Source organism: Pseudochaenichthys georgianus, chromosome 16, assembly GCF_902827115.2.
Source record: "Pseudochaenichthys georgianus chromosome 16, fPseGeo1.2, whole genome shotgun sequence".
NCBI lineage: Eukaryota > Metazoa > Chordata > Actinopteri > Perciformes > Channichthyidae > Pseudochaenichthys > Pseudochaenichthys georgianus.
In genome coordinates, this window is record NC_047518.2 from 29,693,250 (window position 1) to 29,715,394 (window position 22,145).

The window sequence follows — 22,145 nt, forward strand, 5'->3', positions numbered from 1 at the left end:
TGCCATGAAACAGTTCATTAAGAGGTTCACATTTTGTAGTTTTTATTTCCCCTTGTTTATACATTATCCCTCGAAAACAATTGTTTAAACAATACAGGTTTTTAACCAACATTTAAACAGACTAAACAAATGGACTAGTTGGACCTCGACTGCATGATGGACTGTTATTAGTAGAAAATGGGGTAAATTAACAGATACACAAACAAATGGAATTATTTACTGATGAAAGGCTTCAATTTTTCATGCTAAACTACGATAGCGGTCTTTAAACAAGGTAAAAATAATGACAAGACAGCTAAAAATTCATAGATATTCGAAAAATAATGACACATTACAGGACATATTTTCTTACAGATTGGCATATATTAACAAGTAAAATTATACAAAATACTTATTTTTTTAGCAATTAAGACGTTTGGGAAAATATTTTTGATTTATTTGTTATGAAGATCTTAGAGAAGATATAACCTAGATGCTTTCTGTCCCAAACAAATCAGAGCAAAGTTAATAGGTTAATTGCAGTAAATCAAATAAATACAATTAATAAATAATCAAATCAATAAAATATTGCATGAAAACTTGCTTTAAATAAATAAATAAAACAATAAAATAAATATATTTAATATAAATTAACAACAAATCTTTTTGGAACTTAAAGTATAAAAGAAGCATAGCTTGTTTCATTTTACGTGCAGTCTAAGAATACATCTAAAAGTAAACAGCTCTAAAATGATGTTGTATTCACTTGTATTATGATATTTGTACAAATGCAAATGAGTGTTGTCAAATACTGGAGTCAAGCGATTTCTGCTCCAAACTTCTGCCTACAAGAACATCTGACTGACTGCAATGAAAAACGTCTTTAATAAAGAGAGGACTGGAATCCAAGCGTTTACCTAGACGAATTAATGACTAAAGAAAGTTCCCCGCACATCTGGGGAATAATACCACAGAATGAAGAAGAAAGAGAGAAGGTAAGCTGGTACACAGCAAGACTCCCACTGCATAGCTGTCAAATCTGTTTCAGATTTTACAAAGCTCCAGGCTCCTCTTCTCCTAGCATATGCTGCCTTTTCCAAAGACTTAAAGAATACAACTCTGTAAATAGTGGCAGGCAGGAGCACAACAAGCCCTGTCATACAAAATCCTGTCGCTGGTAAAACCTGGAATGTGTCCAGCTTTGAGAACAGGAGCTTCAATCTTTCGTTGCCTCTTCAATAAAAAAATAGCCTCTGGGTGAATGGCTGGTTGTTGGGGTTAATTTGCTGGCCAGTCCGAGAGGGTTCAGCTCTAAAGGTTCCCACGACGACACGTAACATCACGCGAGGTGGGGGTCGTTGGCAGGGCTGACAGTGAAGCGCGACGATGATACGTGTTTTGCCCCCACAGACGACCTTGGTTTGATTGATAGATCCTCCTTCCTTTTTGATTCTTTGCTCTTGATGTTTCCTGATGGAAAGAGGAAAAAAAAATCTCATTCACAAGTTCCTGGGATGCATGTGTTGAATTGTACTCCTATTTCAAAATGCTGCTAGACTCCTCACATATTTTAACAAAAGAGTACAGTTCAGTAAATAGTAGGAATGTGATGTGTTTGTATTTATTCATTAGCATTTCATGTTGCCAAAAAAATACAATGCATAATTATTTTTGTTTAATTGTTTTCCTTCAGATTACAGATGTACAGCATACCCAGGTAACATTTCATTAAAATAAAATACATCAGAATTAACATACTGAAGTTCAGGTACACCATCCGTTTATGGCGGGGTATTTAATACAAATAGAGTAAGATATTACTATAAAACCAAATACAAGTCAGAACACAATCTAATTATCTATAATAAAATCTCACTAAAGCAATGCTGGACAGATTCTAGTTAAAAATAGCTCAAACTGAACACAGCCTCCTCTTTCCGTTTCAAGTCTCAACAAAAGATCATGAAAGCATCTAATTTTGGAGTTTCTGATTTCCTTTATATGTGCACTGCCCAAACCTTCATTACTCTCTGAAATGAGGTGATCAGTGTACGAGATAGCGAGAGGAAGTCGAGGGAGCAAATGAAGACGTGTTGGGGAACACAGCTTAGCCTTGCATTGTTGAGCGCAGGATTTATGTCGCCGCTCAGTTCCACATGTCACAGAGCCGAGGGGAAAATTATAGAAGATTAATTCTGGCTGCATGTTTGGAGAGGAGGAGGTTGGAATGAGGGTTTTCCATTTCGGTGGGTGGGAGCGAGTTAGTGGCTGTCAGATTGTATTACGTCATTCTCCGGCTCAAGGTGGGGACATAGGGATAGTACATGTGTAGAAGGGAAAATATGTCAGGCGCTTTATCTCTTGAGTCGGATGATAAGAGTCCAAAGCATCATAGTGATTCTGTGATGTTCCCCATCTAAATATCCTTTAATATGAAACATTAACAAGACCTTTCATAGGTTGTTTTGCTGTTTTTCCATTGGGTCAAATGTTCAAGGTATGTTTTACTGGGGCAATATGCTTAAATCATCCACCTATAGATTAAAGCCTACTGATGTTAAACTTCTTAAAACCTACGCTCTCAAATTGGCAGACAAGACTGACTTTAGACACTGATGGCGTCCTCCCTTTCTTTGCAATTTGAACTGTAAAAACAGCCCATACCAATCTGCCTGTGAACACAGGGATGACCTTCATGATATTGCTGTGCTTTGACCTGAATGCTCACGTATACACACTGACAATGCTATCTTGCTGATCTTAAGCAGTTTCATTATATTAAACATCGTACTTAGCACAAACACAACCTACAGCAGAAGTATTGAATTGACATCCTTTGGCCTTCTTCCACTTCAAAAACATTGCCCCTTCCGCCCATCATTCTCCTTCTCTGCTGCAGAAACACTCATCCACACATTCATCACTTCGAGACAGGACTACTGTAACAGCATTTTTGGATCATCATCCAACATTCTCAATAAACTTCAATACATCATAGTCACTGTCCTCAAAAACCTGTACTGGCTTCCTGTCCTTCAACAAATACACTTAAAAATCCTTCTCCTAACACACAAAGCACCCAACAACCAGGCCTCTCTCCTACCTCACTGAGCTGCTCCACCACCACAGCCCTTTCCCCTGCCTTCGCTTATCAGGTGCCAATGTCTTGTTCATTACTACATGGATCAAGAACCAAACCTAGAGACAGAGCCTTCTCCATCGCTGCCCCCTCCCTATGGAACTCATTCCAAAACAAATCAGAGACGGCACAAACCTCCCCAATCTTCAAAACACTGAAACATTCACATTTTTGACTGTTTTTAATGTGTGATTAATGTCCTAGTGTTAAATGTTGTTTTTTTGGGCTTGATTTTATTTTCTATCTTTGTAAAGGGTCTTTGAGCTCCAGTAAAAGCGGATGACAAATACAATGTATTATTATTATTATCCTGAGATTTTTATTTTCATAAATGCTAACCTCCTGGTGGTGATGGAATCACCAAGCCAGCCCAGTACGATTGTTTTTTTTGGGATTGTGAATTTTGGTTGAAATTTTAGAGTCTGAAAGTGGTGGACTGATTGACAGAGGTATTCCTAGAACCATGAAAAAAATGTCACTTCCTCATTGAGTCTAATCAGTAATGTGAGACTCTTAGACGTTGTGAACATTTTTGATCTTACCACGCAAATCCAACTTGCTGTTTTTGACCGTCACAGGGGCTGGACTTGTGGGCGCTGAACTGCCCAACTCATAGGTTGGAGTTTCCTGTTGTAAGAAAACAGAAAAGTCAGGACTCCTTTTATTGAATCACAAACTATCTCCTGTTAATAAATTATTTAGGAAAGGGAAGTACCTGATCAAAAAGATAGATTGTGACATCATCAAAAAAGGACACGTTTCTTCCTCTGTCCTTCTCTCTGTCCATCGGCTCCTTAGGTGATTTCAGTAAACTCCTGAGCCCGACGCGTTTGTCCACATCTGTTTCTGTGACGACTATCACCCTCCGGGAGCTCTCGTCCTCCTGCTCGTCCTCGTCCTCATCGTCAGGGTCGCTTCCTGAGGACAGACCTCTCCGTCTCACAATTCGATTTCCAATCGCACCGTCCCCAAACCCTCCTTTTCCAGTGGGGGTGAGGGGCAGAGTCAGAGCGAGAGGAGGGAGGGCGAGGGACAGACGAGCAAGTTTTGCTGTGAAAATGAATGTAGGGAAGAGAGGTTAGACATGAGATACCCGACAAGAGTGTTACAACACATTCTTTAAAGGGGCCCTATTATTATGTTTGTGGGGTTTTCCAACACATTCTACGTGATAAGAGGCCGGACATCTCTGAGTGTTTGACCAATCACTACAGAGCCTGGGGTCTGGTTTCAGACAGAGGATGAACAGAGGTGCTGAAGCACAGCTAGTATGAGAAAAATAAAACACTTTTTGAACTTTAAAGAATGTAACAATGTCACAGCAGATGCACGAAATACAAATATAAACTCTGAAAATGTGCATACTAGGACCGCTTCAAAGATTTGGATGATATTTGCAGAACCTTTACATGCAAATATATGCTACTTATTGACTGCTGTTGACATTCACTTTTTTTCCTCTCTTTATCCTACCTTTTCTTCTTGAGACTGAAGAAGTTTACTTTAAGTGGAAACCAATAACATTTCCCACCCTGGCATTTTATTGCTGGTTTTATTGTTGTTGCTGCTGTAGCACAGACAACTGGACCACTTTCCTGTTGTCTCTGAGCCTAGCAACTACCAAAACACAGGATAAACTGGATTTTGTTTTTCACATTTACTCCAGTTGTTTCCCCCTCTGCTATTTCTGCTACTTTGAATAGTAACCACATGGATACTCTATAGCAACTGTGTATAGCTACCGAAATATGCTAATTTGTATTTAATGATGTCAACCATGAATATATTTCCGTGCAACCTGAAGGTACCTTTCATTGCCTGGTTCGCAGTCGGCTGAGGGGTTGTGACCTCAGGTTGTTCAATCACAGTGAGCGGCTCAGCATTAGTTTCTTCAGACTCCGTGTGCGGCTGAAAGCTCGGGGAACTTTCCTGCTCCTCTTGGCTACAACAACAACAACAACAACAACAAATCACAAACAAAGATGAATTAAAACAGCAATATCAAAGGGGTTTTTCAACAAAATATAATCATATCGTAGTTTTTGTTGTCTAACCCTTGTGGTGTCTGGTCGTGCAGAGTTTTATTTTTCAAGGATACATCACCAACTAGATGAATAGGTTGATGGTATCCCTGTAATGCGCAGATGTTACTGTCAACAGTTTTCTTTGGAACTACTTTCTGCAAATGTTCTACTTACTACTACTTTCTTGTCGCATTGCGTGCTGTTCAAAAGTAAGGGAGAAACTGTGTCTGAAAAGAGATGATTTTTCAAAATATATAAATGTGTAATAGTCTATGCACTGGAAATGAAAATCCATTCATCTCAGCTATACTGTGGTGAAGGTGAAGAAATATATCTTAAAAACTGAGAAAATTAAAAACAAAATGTTCTCTATGTCTGAATACTGCTGATGAAAGTGTTTTGTGAGTAAAAAACACTTTTAATGGCCTCTATAAGATACCACTAAAGGTAGAGGAAAGGTAGAACATTTGTGTTGTGTTTTTGTTTTGTTTTTCATGGTTTAGGGTCAATCGAGCATTTAAGATAAACGCAGATTTCCTAATCCAGCCTTCTTCATACCTGTCATCCTCGTTTTGCTCCGTCACAGTGACCAGCTCACTGCTGTTCTCCGTGATTTGTTCGCTCCAGGGTCTGATCATCACCGTGTCTTTGACAGTCGACCCCCAGAGCACGTTTGTTTTCACATTTTCACTGAGGGAGAACTGCAGCCTTTCCTCACACACCTGAACGACAAAACAAAATAACGAAGAGGTGTGAATACACTTAGAAAGCTCATATATAGAGAATGTTCTTACATAAAACAAAATAGAAAGAAAAAAGATAAAAAAACATGCTCACCTGCATCATGAGGCCATTTTTTGTTGTCATCTTAGAGAGAGAGCCATGGTCTTTGACATCAGATGTTTCACTCTGTGATCTCTGGCTGTCGTTCTTCTTCTCTTGAGAATCCAGGATCAGCTGTGGTGTTAACTCTACCAGAGTATCAGACTTATCATTCAAATCCCCCCTGCTCCCCTCAGGCGTAGAGGAGCCACCTGTCTTCTCACCTTCATCACTTTCACCAACACTGCTGCCCTTCTGCTCAGGTGTCTTCTTCAGAGACTCCAGGATCTCCAGGTTCCCCAGAAAAAGGTCGCCCAGAGAGTCCTCTTCGTCCCCAGAAATGCAGCACAGTTGTTCCAGTTTTTCAAAATCCTCCAGGGGCTCCTCATCCAAATCTTTCCACTCTGAAATCAGTAATTCTGGGAGATTGTTGAGGGGAACCTGGGGTGAAGATGGGGTGGCAGATGAAGTTTCCTGGAACAGATTATTCGGTTCATCCTGTATTTCTGTGTTGGGTGTGAGGGCGCTCTCATCGGCCAGGGTTATATGCACAGTGGGGAGGTTCAGGTTGGCTGAGATCCCTTTACTCGGAGTTGTAGCAGGTGGTGATTCTTGCAGAGGTGGCTCTGACACGTCTGCGCTGTGAGTTGTGGAGATATACGACTCTGTCTCAGTACTAGCAATAAAGTCTTCTAGATTAATGTGACTAATAAACTCCTCTGCCTCGATAACAGATGGCGGTGGGCTAGGAAAAGAGTCGTCTAAACTCTCCAATTTATCATCTTGCACATCAAGGTCTATGCTTGGTGGAGGACTAGGGAAATCTACCGAGCTGAAATTGTCGACCTGTGGATCTATGTCCTCCTGCATATCAAGGTCATCAGGACAATAGATGGGATTTGGTGGAGCGGGCAAGTCTCTGTAATCCTCTTCTTCATTCATAATGCTTACTCTCTCTTCTACGTATTCCTTAGCATGCCATGGTCTTGTCTCCTCCTCTGATTCTGCGCCTGATTCAACATTTTCCAGGTGGGAAACGTTCTCATGAGGAGCTTCGGTGATGCAAATAATTATACTTGAGCTTTCTAAAGTTTGACTGAAGCAGTTATCTGGGTTAGAGATGGTTTCATCAATTTGCTTGGCTGATGTCTCTTCGTCTTTTTGGAGATTCTGAGGACATCTGTTAAAATTTTGATTTTCTTCCGTCTCTGTGGAGTCCTGCAGACCTTTGGTGTCTGTACACAAAATCTTACTCTCGTCCTTCTCCAAGGACTCCTGCTCTGGAATTTCTTTATTCTCTACTTCAATATCTGAGGTTCCTCTTTCCAGGTCTTTGTTGAGACTGCCAATTTCTATGAAGTTCTCAATATTTTCCTCCTGTTGTATCTCTACCTGTTGTATCTCTACCACTTCTTCCAACTGTTGATCATCACTGTCTGCAGAGTCCCACCTTTCCTTCAGGGCAAGATTACCCACAAGTCCTTGTGTTTCCTCGTTCCTGGTTTCTTCACTGCCCGCCAAGATGGCAGGATGAGTTTCACTTCCTGCAAGTTCATCGTTTTCTTCAGCCTCCCAAAACTCCTGACCGACAACAAGCATTTCCCCCACCTCCCAGGCTTTATTACTGAACCCAGAGAACAATTCAGACCTGAGTTCAACATCTTGGCTCCTCCTCTCTGGTGAGGCCCACTGGTCATTTTCATCAGGCCACAACCGTAAATCACTTGACTGTAAAAAACGATGGCAGTCAAACTCCCCCCTAACGACACCAGATCCTGTTAGTTCTTCATCCTCCTCCAGGGCGCTCCATAACTCTTTAGTCTTCACATCCAGGCCCTCGCAGGAGTTATTATCCACATTGTTAGCAGAGTCCATCCGACTCACTGCCCCTCTCAAGGGGGACTTTTCCTTCATGGCATTACTCAGCTCTGCAGCAGCCAGCTGTTTCTCCGTCTCCGTCTCCGTCTCCGTCGTGACCTTCTTTACCTCGCTGCCTTCTGAGCATTGCAGGTTTCTCAGGCCCAGCTCGTTGTGGTCCAGCCCCGGCCTCTCTTCACCTCCTTCTAACTCTTCATCACCCTCCTCGGCCCAAGAAGGACTAATCAGACCACTCTCTTTATCAAAGACAGACGTCCCGTCATCGCTTGGCTCGACTACTGACGCCGCTGGATCTCCGAGTGTGGGGTCACTGCTTTGAATGGCGTACATGGTGGATAGCCTTGACTCTCTGTTGTCATCTTGAGATGGTGTTGCAGATTGCACAGCGTCATTTCCACATTTGAGAGAGTTCATTGCAGATATATCAATATCAGTATCTGTTATACTTGTGGTGTTGGGCCTCAAGACGCAATCCTTTGACAGACTGCCAGATATAGCCTCGATCAAAACATTTTTCTCAGCGAGGCTCTTGGATTGCAGATTAGATTTGTTCTCTGCAGCGTCCTGGTATTTGCAATCTGTTATCTGAGCGATGACGCCATCTGTGTAGTCTATCGGATACCCACTGCTGTGAGGAAGACCTTTCAGTGGCTCATCATCTAATTTTGTGAATAACTTATCAATTAAGTCAACACAGTCCTTGGCCTGATGATCATCACACAGCAGTGATGACTCTTTGCTCTCGTTTTGGAAAATGCCAGAGTCATCTCTCTGTGTTGACTCAAGCCCTTTGTTCAGAGAATCTTCGTCATCACCTAAATTAGGGACGGAATTCTCTGTAGCATGTTGATTTAAAGTTATACTTTCCTCACACATCTCAATAGTTGTTCCACTTTCACCTTTCTTATCCGACGTCTTTTTACTATTTTTTAAGGGGCTCTTTTCTCCATTCTCCCCCTCCTCCTCAGTTTTCTCCTCTATCCCAGTCAGAGTTCCCCTGTCTGCTGCTCGACTGCTGCTCGGCCTGGAGGCCACGAGTCCATCACTGCTCCTCCTGGTCATCCCGTCCCCCTCCCAGTCGCTGTCTGAGAAATATGCAGAGTCTCGATGGGGTGTTTCATTTCCCAGAGCTCGCCACCCGCCACTTCCCACTCCGCCTCCGCTGCTCGTCCATGAGTCACTGGGTGTGAGACAGTCGGCTGAGTTTGAAGTCATAGGAGACAGGACCGAGTCTGTGGGGGTCATGAGTGAGACATCAGAGGAGGGGTCCCAGTCTGGAGTAGTTGGAGTGATAGCAGGAGCGGCGTCCTCTTGGGAAATGTGACAAGGTTTTTCCTGCCCAGTGTCATTGTTTTCTCTCTTTGCCTCATCATGAATCTGAGAACCAAAATTCTCCAGATCCGCTGCAGTGATATTTTCAGAATCCACTGCAGAAATGTTATCAGTGTGGTACTTTTCTTTGTCAACATCACATGTCATCTGATCGTCTCTCTCAGGGCTGCTTGCCCTGTCTGCTCTCATTAACCCTCTATTCCCTATAACATCTTCTCTTTGAGTATCTGTTTCTAGCGATTCATTCTCCTGCTGTGTCACAGTGTTGGATTCTGCTGTTTGCTCTCCTCTGGCAGGTAAAGCGGGGCCATCTAACGTCTCCTCCTCATTCTGACTTGCATGTGTTTGGTTGTGCAGGAGGCCATTTTTTGGCATGATTTCTGAAAACACAAACTCACCAGATTGGCAGTGATCAGCATCGCTTCCTTCGCTGTCCGATGTAAGAGGTTGCTTATTTGATCCTATATGAAGGACTGGGATCTCCGGTTTCATAGAAACCTTTATCTCGCTCTTTTTAGCCCTCTTGGTCACTTGAGCATAGATGGCCTCAGTTGGTGTTTCCTCTTTCCCCTTGTTGGATGCTCGTATGGAGCTCTCCGACTGAAACCTGATGGTCTGAGCGGAGCCTGGGTCAATGCAAATGGACTCGTATTCAGGAGATAGTGGAGTAGGGGAGTAAGATGAATCGGTCTCCTTTTTGTTTGTAGCAGTGTTTTGTCTGGATATGATTTCCGTCAGGAAGGTCTCTGCTGATTGGATCTCCTTCAGGAACTCCTCCCTGGTCATCTCTGTCTTGGCAGGCTCCTGCTGCAGGTCAGACTCCTGCTTCCCGATAGTGATCTCAGAGAGGAGGGAGCGGGATCTCCGTATTCCTTTAGAGTATGCTTCCTCAGCCTCGGTGTACGTGGGCAGGCCAGGCGCACAGACATAGGGCCGCAACCTGGATCCTGAAGGATAGAGGTATTTGACTGGATCGGGTTGAGATCCTCCCTCTGGATCCGTGTCCATGCCTGTGTCAATCTCTGTGAGGAAGAGATCCCTCTGAACTGATTCGTTAGTGACTGTTTGGTCCTCCTCATTTCCCGAGCTGTGGTTGCGTTTCTCTGACCCCCATGACTGTCCTGCTGACCCCAGCTCTGTGATCAGCGACTGGGAGCGCCGCATCCCTCTGTTGGGTAAAACAAAGTTCCCCCACGTCTCTCCATCTCTTTTCTCCTCCTTCTTTCCCTCCCATGGAGCCTCAGACTTGGACTCAGTGGACTCTGTCACACTCGAGATCTCCGTCAGAAACAGATGCATTGGGGATTTCTTGGCAGAGGCCACACGTTCAGAAAGGAGTTCAGCATCTTCCCTCCAGATGGCCGGCAGGATGGTGTCTAGTCGGGACTGAGTCCTTTTCATTCCCCTGGAGAAGGAGTCTCCAGCGGAAGGGTCCACATCTTCAGAGAGGCTGGAGTGAGGGACAGAGTTCCCACCGCTTCTCTCTGGGGACGTAAAAGGAGAGTCATCCTCGTCTGAGTAGGTAGGACTTGATGAAGACTGTCTGTCAGGATGAGGGCGGGGTAAATTACGGTAAATTGGGCGAAACGGGTTTTCTCTGCGAATGGGGGAGTCAAAGTCTTTTGCACGAGAATGGGAACTGTCCTTGGAGTTGTGCAAGGATGCTAAATGCCTGCTGCCACCCTCTCTGTCAGACAAGTCACAGGTTAGCGGGTCTCTGTTCGAACTCTGCATCTGCGGCCTACTGTATCTGGAATAAGTCTCCGCTGTGTTGTAGCTGGGACAACCTCTTTGTGGTTTGGAGTGGGGAGGGAGGGGTGGGGGACACATTTGAGGAGGTTGGGGGTAGATCGGATGGCTGGATGGGGGAAGGGAGGGGGATAGCGACGGGGATGGGGGTAGTGTCTGTCGGGCCCTATGGAGGCCCAGGTGATTAAAGGTAGTGATGTGATGGGGGTCTGTTTCGATTTTCCCCCCGATGGTGTAGTGAGGCAGTCCTCTGTAACCGAGTGGAGGAGCAGGGAGGGGGCGCGAGTAGAGATGGTTGGCTGATGACATGGACATAGAGCGAGGCTTGGGAGGAAGGACCGGGGCTATTTTATCCGGATCACTACTCCTTCTCCTGTTCTCCTCCTCATCATCATCGTCTCCTAAATCGACTACTGAGAAGTCAGTCACTCTGCTCGAAGTGTCTCTGAACTCAGCCACCCCTGTGTTGGGCACATGGAGATGAACCTCGCTCGATCTCACCGTCTGGATACCCTTCCCACACTTGTCAGACGAGAAATAAGGGACTCGCTCTTTTCCCAGCATTCCACTGCGGATCTCCATCAACTCCATGTCTCCGAGGCAGATCGAGTCAGAGCGGAAAGACTTCCCTTTAAGAGTTGGCGACTTGTCCTGGGGAGTGTGCTCCTCTAATCTGATGTAGTACTCGCTGGCGAGGGAGGGGCTGCGGGCGCTTATCACCGGGACGACGGTGGGAGTGTCCAGAGACTGCCTGTGGTTATTGTTCACACTTGGGATTGGCTGGGGAGGAGGGAGAGGTTTGTAGCCGCGTTTGGCATGAGCCTTCTCCCAGAAATACTCAAAGTTCAAGCCTTTGCTGGTTTCGGTGACTGTCAGGATGTCGTCCAGTTCAGTCGAGGACGCGTTGATACAGTTCCCCACAGGGTCCAGCAGGGGGTAGGAGTTGTCTCTGTCGTCCCTGCCGTACTCTCTTTCCCGTTGCCGCTCGTTTGCTGCAATCTGGAAAGCCGGCGGTCGGAGTAAGTCCCAGCGTCTTTCAAACGACTCATCGCTCTCCCCTCGCCTTCTACTGCCCTCCTCATACTCCTCATCCTCTTCATCTTCTTCCCCAACACTATCCCTTGCTATTCCTCGCTCTGCTGCCAGGAGGGAGGAGAGCAGGAGGAAGATCTCTGCTATCGAAGGGCGTTGGGATGGAGGTAGCCAGCAGGACTGCATGATCTCATACCTGAGGACAGGAGAGACAAACAGAATTAGAGCATAACCACTACCATTAACATAATCATCCTTTCTGCAAACTCCACTCAGTGGATAAGTACTGACCAGTAGTCGGCATGGGAGAGTTTGAGTCTGGGCTGAGCCAGGGTGATCTGTCTCTCCCTAATGACGAAGGTCAGCACCTCTTCGTCACTCAGGTGTCTGTGGGGCTGAGAGCCAAACTCAAACAACTCCCATATAACCACCCCCAAGGACCTGCAGGGGGAAATGAAATGTAGAGATGTAGAGATGGTGAGACACAGATCTTCACAGACCTATTTGTTATGTAATGCTTTTAAAGGAACACTTTGTTTTACACAGAGCTCTGACTCAAAAGAAAACAGGACTGAGGCACGATAAATAAATAAAAACATGTAACAAGAAGATATGCTGTTTGTTATACGAGTTTTGTCATGATATTATTAAAGGGAAAACTTGTTTGAGAAGGAAATAAGATAATAAATATTATCTGTAATCTAAGGCCACCATTTTTTCTCTTTACAGTTTACTTTACAACCAGACACCAAATAGATGGATACGATCATAAATTACCCACATGAAATATCCATATCCTACCTGGCTTGCACTATATAATCAGATGAATACATATAAATCTATACAAATGTACATACCACATATTGCTGGCCTTGGTTTGGTCAGTAACGATGAGAGATCCTCTGTACTCCTCCAGCAGCTCAGGAGAAATCCAGCGCAGTGGGATCCATAACTTGTCAGGAGTTAGGTAATAGTCCTCCTTCACAATGTCATACAACAAGAATTATTTTTATAAATGCACTGTCATTATCTGAATGACGAATTTACACATGTTAGAATGGAAAACAATCTAATATCCTTCATGGATCCACCAGGAACTTATGTAAGGGTACATTTTGCAGATCAAATCAAAACGTACCTTGTAATGGTTGTGTGAAAGGCCGTAGTCACCTATCCTGACAGTGAGGTCAGAGTTCAGCAGGCAGTTTCTTAAAGCCAGGTCGCTGCAGAAAGTAGGCACAACCTCCATCAATCAGCCACATTAAACAACAATATAAAATCTTAGTAAACCAAAAAGACAACTTCCAGCACACGCCAAGATAAACATTAGATTATTAAAAGAGTTCATAAAAAAAGGAGCAAATTACCTTCTTTTTAATGTCATGATATATATTTTTAGAGATACAATCTTGTTTAAAGATTAGATCCTGATTATGCGCAGAGGTGAAGTCATGACTGACCTGTGGATGTAATTGTTTTCATGGAGATGCAGCAGACCGGAGGTGATCTCAAAAGCCATTCTCTGAAGAGTCAAGAGGTCCCGAGTCGGCAGGTCAGGAGTCATCCCATCTGACTTGCGCTGGGCCCTCAGGTACCTCTTCAGGTCGCCCTAATTGAACATCACAACAGTAATGCCAGCAGTCAATTACATTACATGTCACTTGTTTGATGCTTTTATCCAAAGCGACTTACATACATTCAGTACTGTGGACAATCCCCACAGGAGCCATTTGGGGTGAAGTATCTTGCACAGGGGCACAACGACATGCTGACTGCAGTGGGGTTTGAACCTGTGACCCCTGATCCCAACACCAAGGCTCTATCCACTCCGCCACATTGCATGCATGCTTAAGTACAAGGTAAGGTAATGCCAGTTTGGACAACATTGTCCACACTAAGTGCTTGTGTCCTTCTTGTAAAACAGAGATGATTCAGAGAACAGAGAATATGTAGGACTTCTGCAGTAAATCCATCCCTTTTTAGGGTGTTTTCCATCAGAGAGGCTAAAAGCAGCAGGGTATTGGTAATACGGTGGCAGCCTTGGTATTAGTCTTGTGAGCTTAAGGGAGGGCTATGAACATAAAGAATAAATAAATATAATGAGGACTATAAAACAAAGGATTGAAAATAACCGCAAGAAATAGACAATAGGAGATATTATCCAACATGATAAGAGCAGTCTACGAGGCCCTCAGCGCTGTTTGGCTTCTCTCACTGTGTTGATATAATTGATCTGTGTGTGTCTTTGTTTGGCCAGAGAGTCTACTCATATGGTTTCCTTAATCAGTCTGGGAGTAAGCCCGATGAGGGAAGGAAAACAAGCTGACGTATTGATGTAAAGCTGATTCAAGTTATATCGGAACATTTATAACATAATCATTTATCATTCCTGCAGCAAATTAGATGCTTACAATTACATTAAAACCACTTAATCAAGGGGTAAATGAAGTTAAGACCAGTTGAAAACAACCCATACATTTAATGCAACTCTTACACCACTCTGTATAACTACAGACAGACTCAACAGCTGTCATGCCAATAAACAGCACTTGTCAGTAATAAAAGCAGTATAGCAATTAGCGGTTTGTTTTTAGAATTTTCAGATACAAGTTGAACAACTAACACAGCACTGAAAATGAAAGATTATTTGAGCACAAATTGTAGATAAACGAAGCGAAATGAGAAAAACAAGCAATAGTTCATCTTTAAAAGACACATTACAATGGTTGCACTAATGTTGTTTTGAGTCACAGGCCTTGTTGACAAGTATTTATGTTATTTTGTGTACACACCAAGCTAGTTTTAATTTCCCTTTTGTTCGATATTCAAACAGCAGTTTGTACTCACCAGTTGACAGAACTCCATAACCAGGAGGAAGGGGATGCTCTCACTGCACTTCCCCAAACACTGAAGGACGTTCGGATGTTTTAGGCTCCTAGAGGAAGTAAGAGAAACCAGATAGATGAACAGACAAACAAACAGTAATAGATAGATAGAGTGATATATTGATAGATTGATTGATTAGATAGATAGATAGATAGATAGATAGATAGATAGAGTGATAGATAAATAGATAGATAGATAGATAGAAAGATAGACAGATAGATAGATAGATAGATAGATAGATAGATAGATAGATAGATAGATAGATAGATAGATAGATAGATAGATAGATAGATAGATAAATAGATAAATAGATAGATAGATAGATAGATAGATAGATAGATCGATAGATAGATAGATATATATATAAATAGATAGATAAAAAGATAGACAGATAGATAAATAGATAGATAGATAGAAAGATAGATAGATATATAGATAGATAGAGTGATAGATAGATACATAGATAGATAGAAAGATAGATTGATAGATAGACAGAAAGATAGATAGATAGATAGATAGATAGATTGGATAGATAGATAGATAGATAGATAGAGTGATTGATAGATAGATAGATAGAAAGATAGATAGATAGATAGATAGAAAGATAGATAAATAGATAGATAGATAGATAGATAGATAGATAGATAGATAGATAGATAGATAGATAGATAGATAGATAGATAGATAGATAGATAGATAGATAGATAGATAGATAGATAGATAGATAGATAGATAGATAGATAGATAGATAGATAGATAGATAGATAGATAGATAGATAGATAGATAGATAGATAGAAAGATAGATAAATAGATAGAGTGATAGATAGAGTGATAGATAGATAGATAGATAGATAGATAGATAGATAGATAGATGATAGATAGATAGATAGATAGATAGATAGATAGATAGATAGATAGATAGATAGATAGATAGATAGATAGATAGATAGATTGATAGATAGATTGATTGATTGATCGATAGTGTGTGTTTAGCTTGTTGTTATGTAGGTGTGTTTACATCAGACACAGAAAAGATAACAGGAAATGTGAAATGTTTGTGCGAGTGAGAGTACGAAATAAACAGATGAAATGTGTGTGAAAATGACTCTTTATGGGTGTATATTTGTGTGTGAGTATGTGTGTGCAGGCATGGTGGTGATGTTTGTAGTGGGATTTGCCCAGAGATAGCAATAGAGAAAAAAGAACATAAAGACCTTACTGCTTCCTCTGTGTATTAGTGTGTGTGTGTTTTATTATCATCTACCTGCAGTAACAGTATCTCTCTAAGTACACAATACAAAATTAAAACAATATTTTTAGAGTGTAAACAGGTTGAATCCAAGCCAGACCCAATGTTGCTCCTTCAGTCAATGATTGAAAATGCCATTCTCATCAACTTAAAACACTCTATGCACATACCGCCTTACCTGTAGGATCTGTTATTGATGGCTAATATTAACTTATTTTTGATACGTTTTCCTGTAGTGCAGATTTCCTACAGACCTGATTTGAATACTGTACTCTAATCACACTGCTTTCATGTCAAACACAATAACGAACTGTGACAGTAATTGTTGTCAAGCCAAAGTAACATTGTTTTGCGTCCAAAATGGTTTCTCACCTATACGGCTCGGACTCTGCCAAGAACTTCCTCTGCTCCAGACGGCTGGCACTGACACGCAGCTCCTTCACCACGGCCTGAGAGGAGCTGCAGTCACACAGCACCTCGGCCAGGATCACCTGAACAGATCAATGAGTAATATCATATCAACATCTGGTCATTAAATATAACAGATCAGAAAAATTAATCTGTGATTCGGGTTATATTTTACATGAAAACTAAATGGTGTAGGAATATTAGAGTTGATTGTCTCACCTTTCCGAACCAGCCATTTCCTATCTCCTGAAGATAGTTTAAAGCGTGTCTTTTGAAGCACTGCGACTTGGAGTCTGTAAAATAGACGAGGAATAAAAAAAGATCAGGGTCACAATCTGCGTTTGATGTTCTTATATGAAAGTACATTTTGTAACTGCAGAAAAGATCACTTTTAGAAACTGATGATACACTCAGGGAAAATCCAGAATCTATGCATCTGAAAAGTATATCTACCAGGAATAAGATGTCTCCTACTTGGCTGAAGAAAATGTTTTCATGTTTCTGTGTCTCTGTATGCACCACTTATACCAAAGCAAATTCCTCGTATGTGTAAACCTATTTGGTTATAAAACTGTTTCTGATTCTGATGTTTCCACATGATTTTTAAGTAACTTGTATATTGAACCACAAAAGACTTCCAAACGTGGTGTGATATAACAAAATCATGATGTAATACTAAGAGAGAGACTTGTATTTAGTTCAGCACAGATAAACGTTCAGCAAATACAATTAAAAATGGCTTCTAGTGGGCACACATTATTCTACAATTCTACTAGCAAAGTATCAGAATGACAAAAAAACATTGCTGCAACAAAATGAATAAGGTGTGCTGATAGGGGCGTCACGATACACCAAATACATATTTATGGTGTATAAATAATTTATGTCATGTCAACCAGTGGCGTAGCCAGGAATTATTGTGTGGGTGGGCCTGGAGAAATGTAGGTGGGCCAGGGGGAGACTTATTAAGTGTGGGGTCTGAGCTGAAACTTCATTAATGATTTTATTTATTTTTTAATGCACTAATTAAACATAAGCATAAGCATAAGCATAAGCATAAACTAGCAGTGAAAACAAAAACATAGGCACGGCGGGCCTCAGAATGTGTGTAAAACTGACATCCACATGACTGGCTCGGCGGCCACAGGTTGTTTATCTATCCTTGACAGTCGCACAGTGGGCACACACTGAGAGTCTTTTCATATTCAGAAAATGTGTGTACACGCTTCACTAAAGACCTCAAGAAGAAATAAGACTTTCATTCACTCACGGCAAAACTAACTTTACTCACGGTAAAAAAATGCACTCCCTATTCCATTGTCATGAAGGTGGAATCTAACTATATCCAGAATAAGTTTTATTGGATCCAGGCTAGAAACATGTTTATTTATGCTGTAAAGTTGGGCATTTTAACATGGGGGTCTATGGAAATGGCTCCTTTCTGCATCCATACCATGTCGGCCACTAGATGAACTGCAGTTTGTGGCACTTCCTTCTGCGCTTCCCGGCTCTGCCCCAGAGTTTGCCGCTATGACGCGCTGATTGGCTGTGGGTGGGCCAGACGTGCATGTGGGTGGGCCCAGGCCCACCCACAGCTACGCCACTGATGTCAACATATGCTGATATCAGCACATCTTCAACCATTTACTTTTTTTTCTTGAGGCCTTATGGACTTTCTTTTATTAGGAGTTCATCAGGTTCAATTTAAATTTGTCTAATTGTTCTTTTAATAATATTTTGATAATTTAGTGTGAATTTATTTTGGCCATGATCAATGGTCTGGTGAATATCGTGACTAGCTCGCACCATTCCTATCTGAGGCCAAATGTCCAACGTGACCGGCCTGCTCAGAGCACTGATGCAGAACTTTCTCAGATCAGAGTTTCCACTCCATTGAACTGCAGAGGGGAGTCCAATGCAACTGGTTGTGCTCTCGGTTTGAGACCTTTAATGGATCCACATCAGTGATTCAGGCAACAGACCGTGAGGGAGTTCAGTGCAGGATATTTCTTCAGCTTCTTTTTCGGGGGTTTTGTGTGCTCAAATAAGAGTCCAAGAACAGGAGTTGGTTTTTTTAGCTTGTTACCTGCTCCATCCTGCAGGGCGGGGCAGGTGGGCCTGTCTCTGACCGGCAAGGTGTAGACCTCAGGGAGGGAGGGACATGACGACAGGCTGTCCTCCTGGATGGGACTGGAGCCTCCAGAGATCTCCTCTCCGTCTGCATTGTCAAACTCCTGGTGGTGGCACAGCAGCATAAGGAAATCACAATACTGGTTGAAAATATAGAATAAGTTGCAGTGTCACTTGATAATATGTCTGGATTGAGCGAGGCAGACAATGGGAAAGCAGCCACTCTGAACTAATGACACCCTGTCTGCCTGCTCAACAACACTGTCAGCTCAAAGGATGGAGGCTTAGTTAAGAGTAGACTGGGAGATGATTATTGACCATTTCTGCTTCATTAAGTTGGAAATATTGTCTCCTGTTTCTATTTCCATGTCAAATCCTCCCTCAGTTAATCAAGCCAAGCTTAAATTAAAGAAAAATACATGCCAGCATGCATAAAAGGTGTGTGAAAAAAGAAAGCAGAGAAGGGTGAATAGATCTCTTACATGTTGAAGACTTACATTGAACCCCACACCTCCTCTCTTACAGCACAGGCAGGTCAGGAGCAGCAGGACAAAAGAGACGAGCCCCGAGCAAGAGATGAGGATGACGACGTAGGGAGGAGGAGAGAGGGAGGCAGCCCTGGTCTGAGAAACTGAGTGAGAGAAAGGGAGAACATACAAGAGAGGAAAGGATTTAACACAGAAATATATGGGTGGCAGATTGTTAGGTCTGAGTCAGTGAGAAGGAAAGAGAGAATTCACAGAATCAGAAAGGTGTAACATCTTGGTACACAGGTGTTTTGTTAAGAGGGAAACCATTGGAGCGTTTCTTAGTGGCAGGTTTGGGGACACAGTGGAGAACCCCAATGGACAGCTTGCTTTAGGGATTTGGAGGGAGAAAGCAGGAAAACAAACTAAGTTGAGGATAAAAAACGAATCGTCTGCATCAGTAAAAGAAAATAGAGACTGGAGTTAAAGTTTGAAAGTGGGATAATATACCATTCCAGTAAGGAAAAAAAGCACGGGGGAAAAGGGAAATATCAGAAATGGCATTCCACTCAGGAAACACAGTTAAGAAGCAGGGAGGGGTGGCTGGTTGTCATTTAGGTAATAAGGAGCGCTAATTGGGAAGGGTTGGAAACTGGAAAAATGTTACTGAAATCAGGAAGGTTTAATACTCAGGTAAGAGAGGGAGGGATCGGGACATTTTGATATTTGTACCTCAACGTGGTTGATTGAGAGAAGTGAACCATCTGTAGAAAAGAAAAGGGGCAGGGCAGTGTGGTTAAATACCCTTCAGGTATTGTCTATAGTTTCCATATTAATACTGTAGCCAAAATACGTCAAACATTATATCAGTAGAGGAACAATGTAACCTTGAAACAGTCAGAAGCTGTCCAACTCACACTTAACACATTGAAGGACACATTATAAACATTAATATTCAAACCATATCTCAGCCTATCTTTTCTGTGTAAACAAAGCAGCATTTTAGACATTAAATGACATAATATTAGCAAGGCAGTTATAGGACATTTTAAACCCTGTACTCTCCTAATAAACTTTTAGAACTGTATTCACTGATATTACAATAACTTACTTACACTTTTAATTGTTGTTATCCGAACAAAAAGCTCTATTACTAATGTTATCTAAAATAACTATACGCATGTGAAATAAAAACCTATTTTAGGTAAAAAATATATATAATTCAAGGGGTTACAATTTTGAAATATTTTCTTGAAATGTATGACTTGGCTAATGTTTTACAAGTCACTGCACTGTCTTAAAATATCCCAAATTCATTCTCCATGTCACTCACAGAAATCCAAAAATAGATTCATTCACAAGGTCTTGATATTGTAAACACTGCATACATACATTTCAAAGTATAATGAATAATTAACCAACTTAATAAATATTGTAACAAAAGGATCAGCATTCTACTAAAAACACAACTGATGCATTTTTTCCCCAAGATACATTTGTGGGCCGCATTTCAAGTAACACTTTTAGCACATCTTGTTTTTTTGTCTTTTTCTTGTTCATAGAAAAGTTGCAACATAACAGGATTTTACTTGTTTTACACATCCTGCGCAACAGTGAGTAAAGATGTGACCAGAATATAAAACCACATTTGTACCAAAGTGTGGGCTCATCAATGATTAAATCTGATGCAAATTCAAATAAATGTTATAAATACTCTGGATTCCACAGCTAATTTGTGATCATTGTACATGCAAAACAGGGGCTATAGGAAAACTGAAAGACCCCTTTAGGTAGTGTGGCCCCATAAACATGCACCACAAACATAAGTGATGGCTCCAATCCTGATGATGCACAATTCCTGTGCAGGGCTATTCTTTCATCTTTCCCTAGACAGGCTTCCAGACAGACACTGCATATAAATAGGAACCTAACACGGGGCCTTTTCCACCAGCCCCGGTGCCAGGAGCTCTTATCAAAACAATACACCACAACACAATGACTGCACATTACACAAACACACTGCCTGATCTTGGGGGGATGAAGGCATATTCATATAGAGAAAATAAAGATGCCAACAGTAGGTAATAGGCTAAATAATCTCCGGTGCAAAGCAGAGGCTATTTATAGACTAAATATATCGCACTGACCAACGTTTTTGGCTATTCATACAGAATATGCTGTTTTTAAATGGCATCGGTGTGAGGCCCGACATCGAAACACCCCCCCCCCCCTAATATTTTCATCCCTGCATGCAAATATGGTACCCATACCCATCACCAAACCAGGCTCGCTTCTGTTTTGATTAAGCCAGCCACGTACACTACAATAATAATTCTCATTATGTCTCACTGATAACACAGCCAGTAGAGGCCTTTTGATTACTGACTATACATCCCCCCTCTCTGCTCCTTTCTCCAGCATCCCTGACAGGTTTTCAACCCCCCTCCTCTCCTCCTCCTCCTCTCCTCCGCTCACCTTCCCTCTGCGGGGCTCCGAGGGCTCTCTCCGGGCTAAGATACGACATGGTCCCCGCCAGCGCCACCATCACCCAGCAGTGTGGCCGCATCGTCGCCGCGTCCGGAGCAACAACACCATCCGAGCGACGCTGTTGGCTGTCGGTGTCCTCCTCTCCCCCGCCACGGTCTGTACCGTCTCCGGGCTCACGCTGTCTGTGTGTCCCCCCCCCTCTTTTCTCCTAATAATAAAGAAGCGTCTCCTTGCCTTCCTTGTTGTGCTCTCCCCCTCCTTTTCCTCTTCTCTCGCCTCCTCCCCCCTGCTTTAATCCGCAATTAAACACGGTGCTCTATTGTGCATCCTCGGTCCACGTTACTCCGCGCATCTCTGCTGAAAACAACCACCCGTTACAAACACACGCGTATATATAACATTTCTTTCTCCCCCCCTTTGCTTCAGTGGTGGAGGGGTGTCTGTATTTTTCTCCTCCGCCAGCCTACGTCAGACACACACGGCGCGCATTGTCATGGTCCAGCTCCTATACCCAGAGAAGAAAATACATCTGTGATAATATTCCCACTGGGAGGCAATGTAG

General features: G+C 42.4%; 1 protein-coding gene across 2 annotated transcripts; it reads right to left on the bottom strand.

The window, feature by feature from the left end:
- Window positions 1-17: 17 nt before the first annotated feature.
- lmtk3 (lemur tyrosine kinase 3) lies at window positions 18-22,003 on the bottom strand. 2 transcript variants are annotated; one of them, XM_034103163.2, is made up of 16 exons: window positions 21,572-22,003; window positions 19,127-19,260; window positions 18,586-18,733; window positions 16,719-16,792; window positions 16,464-16,582; window positions 14,803-14,890; window positions 13,416-13,564; window positions 13,094-13,178; window positions 12,813-12,934; window positions 12,247-12,396; window positions 5,980-12,151; window positions 5,701-5,864; window positions 4,927-5,060; window positions 3,834-4,168; window positions 3,661-3,745; window positions 18-1,449 (listed from the first exon to the last, which is right to left on the bottom strand). In XM_034103163.2, the coding sequence occupies exons 1-16, from the start codon at window positions 21,660-21,662 to the stop codon at window positions 1,319-1,321; spliced, it is 8,181 nt and encodes a 2,726-aa protein (XP_033959054.1). In that variant the 5' UTR covers window positions 21,663-22,003; the 3' UTR covers window positions 18-1,318. The 2 variants fall into 2 exon arrangements, with proteins under 2 accessions (XP_033959054.1, XP_033959053.1); XM_034103162.2 differs by having other exon boundaries at window positions 19,112-19,260.
- Window positions 22,004-22,145: the final 142 nt, after the last annotated feature.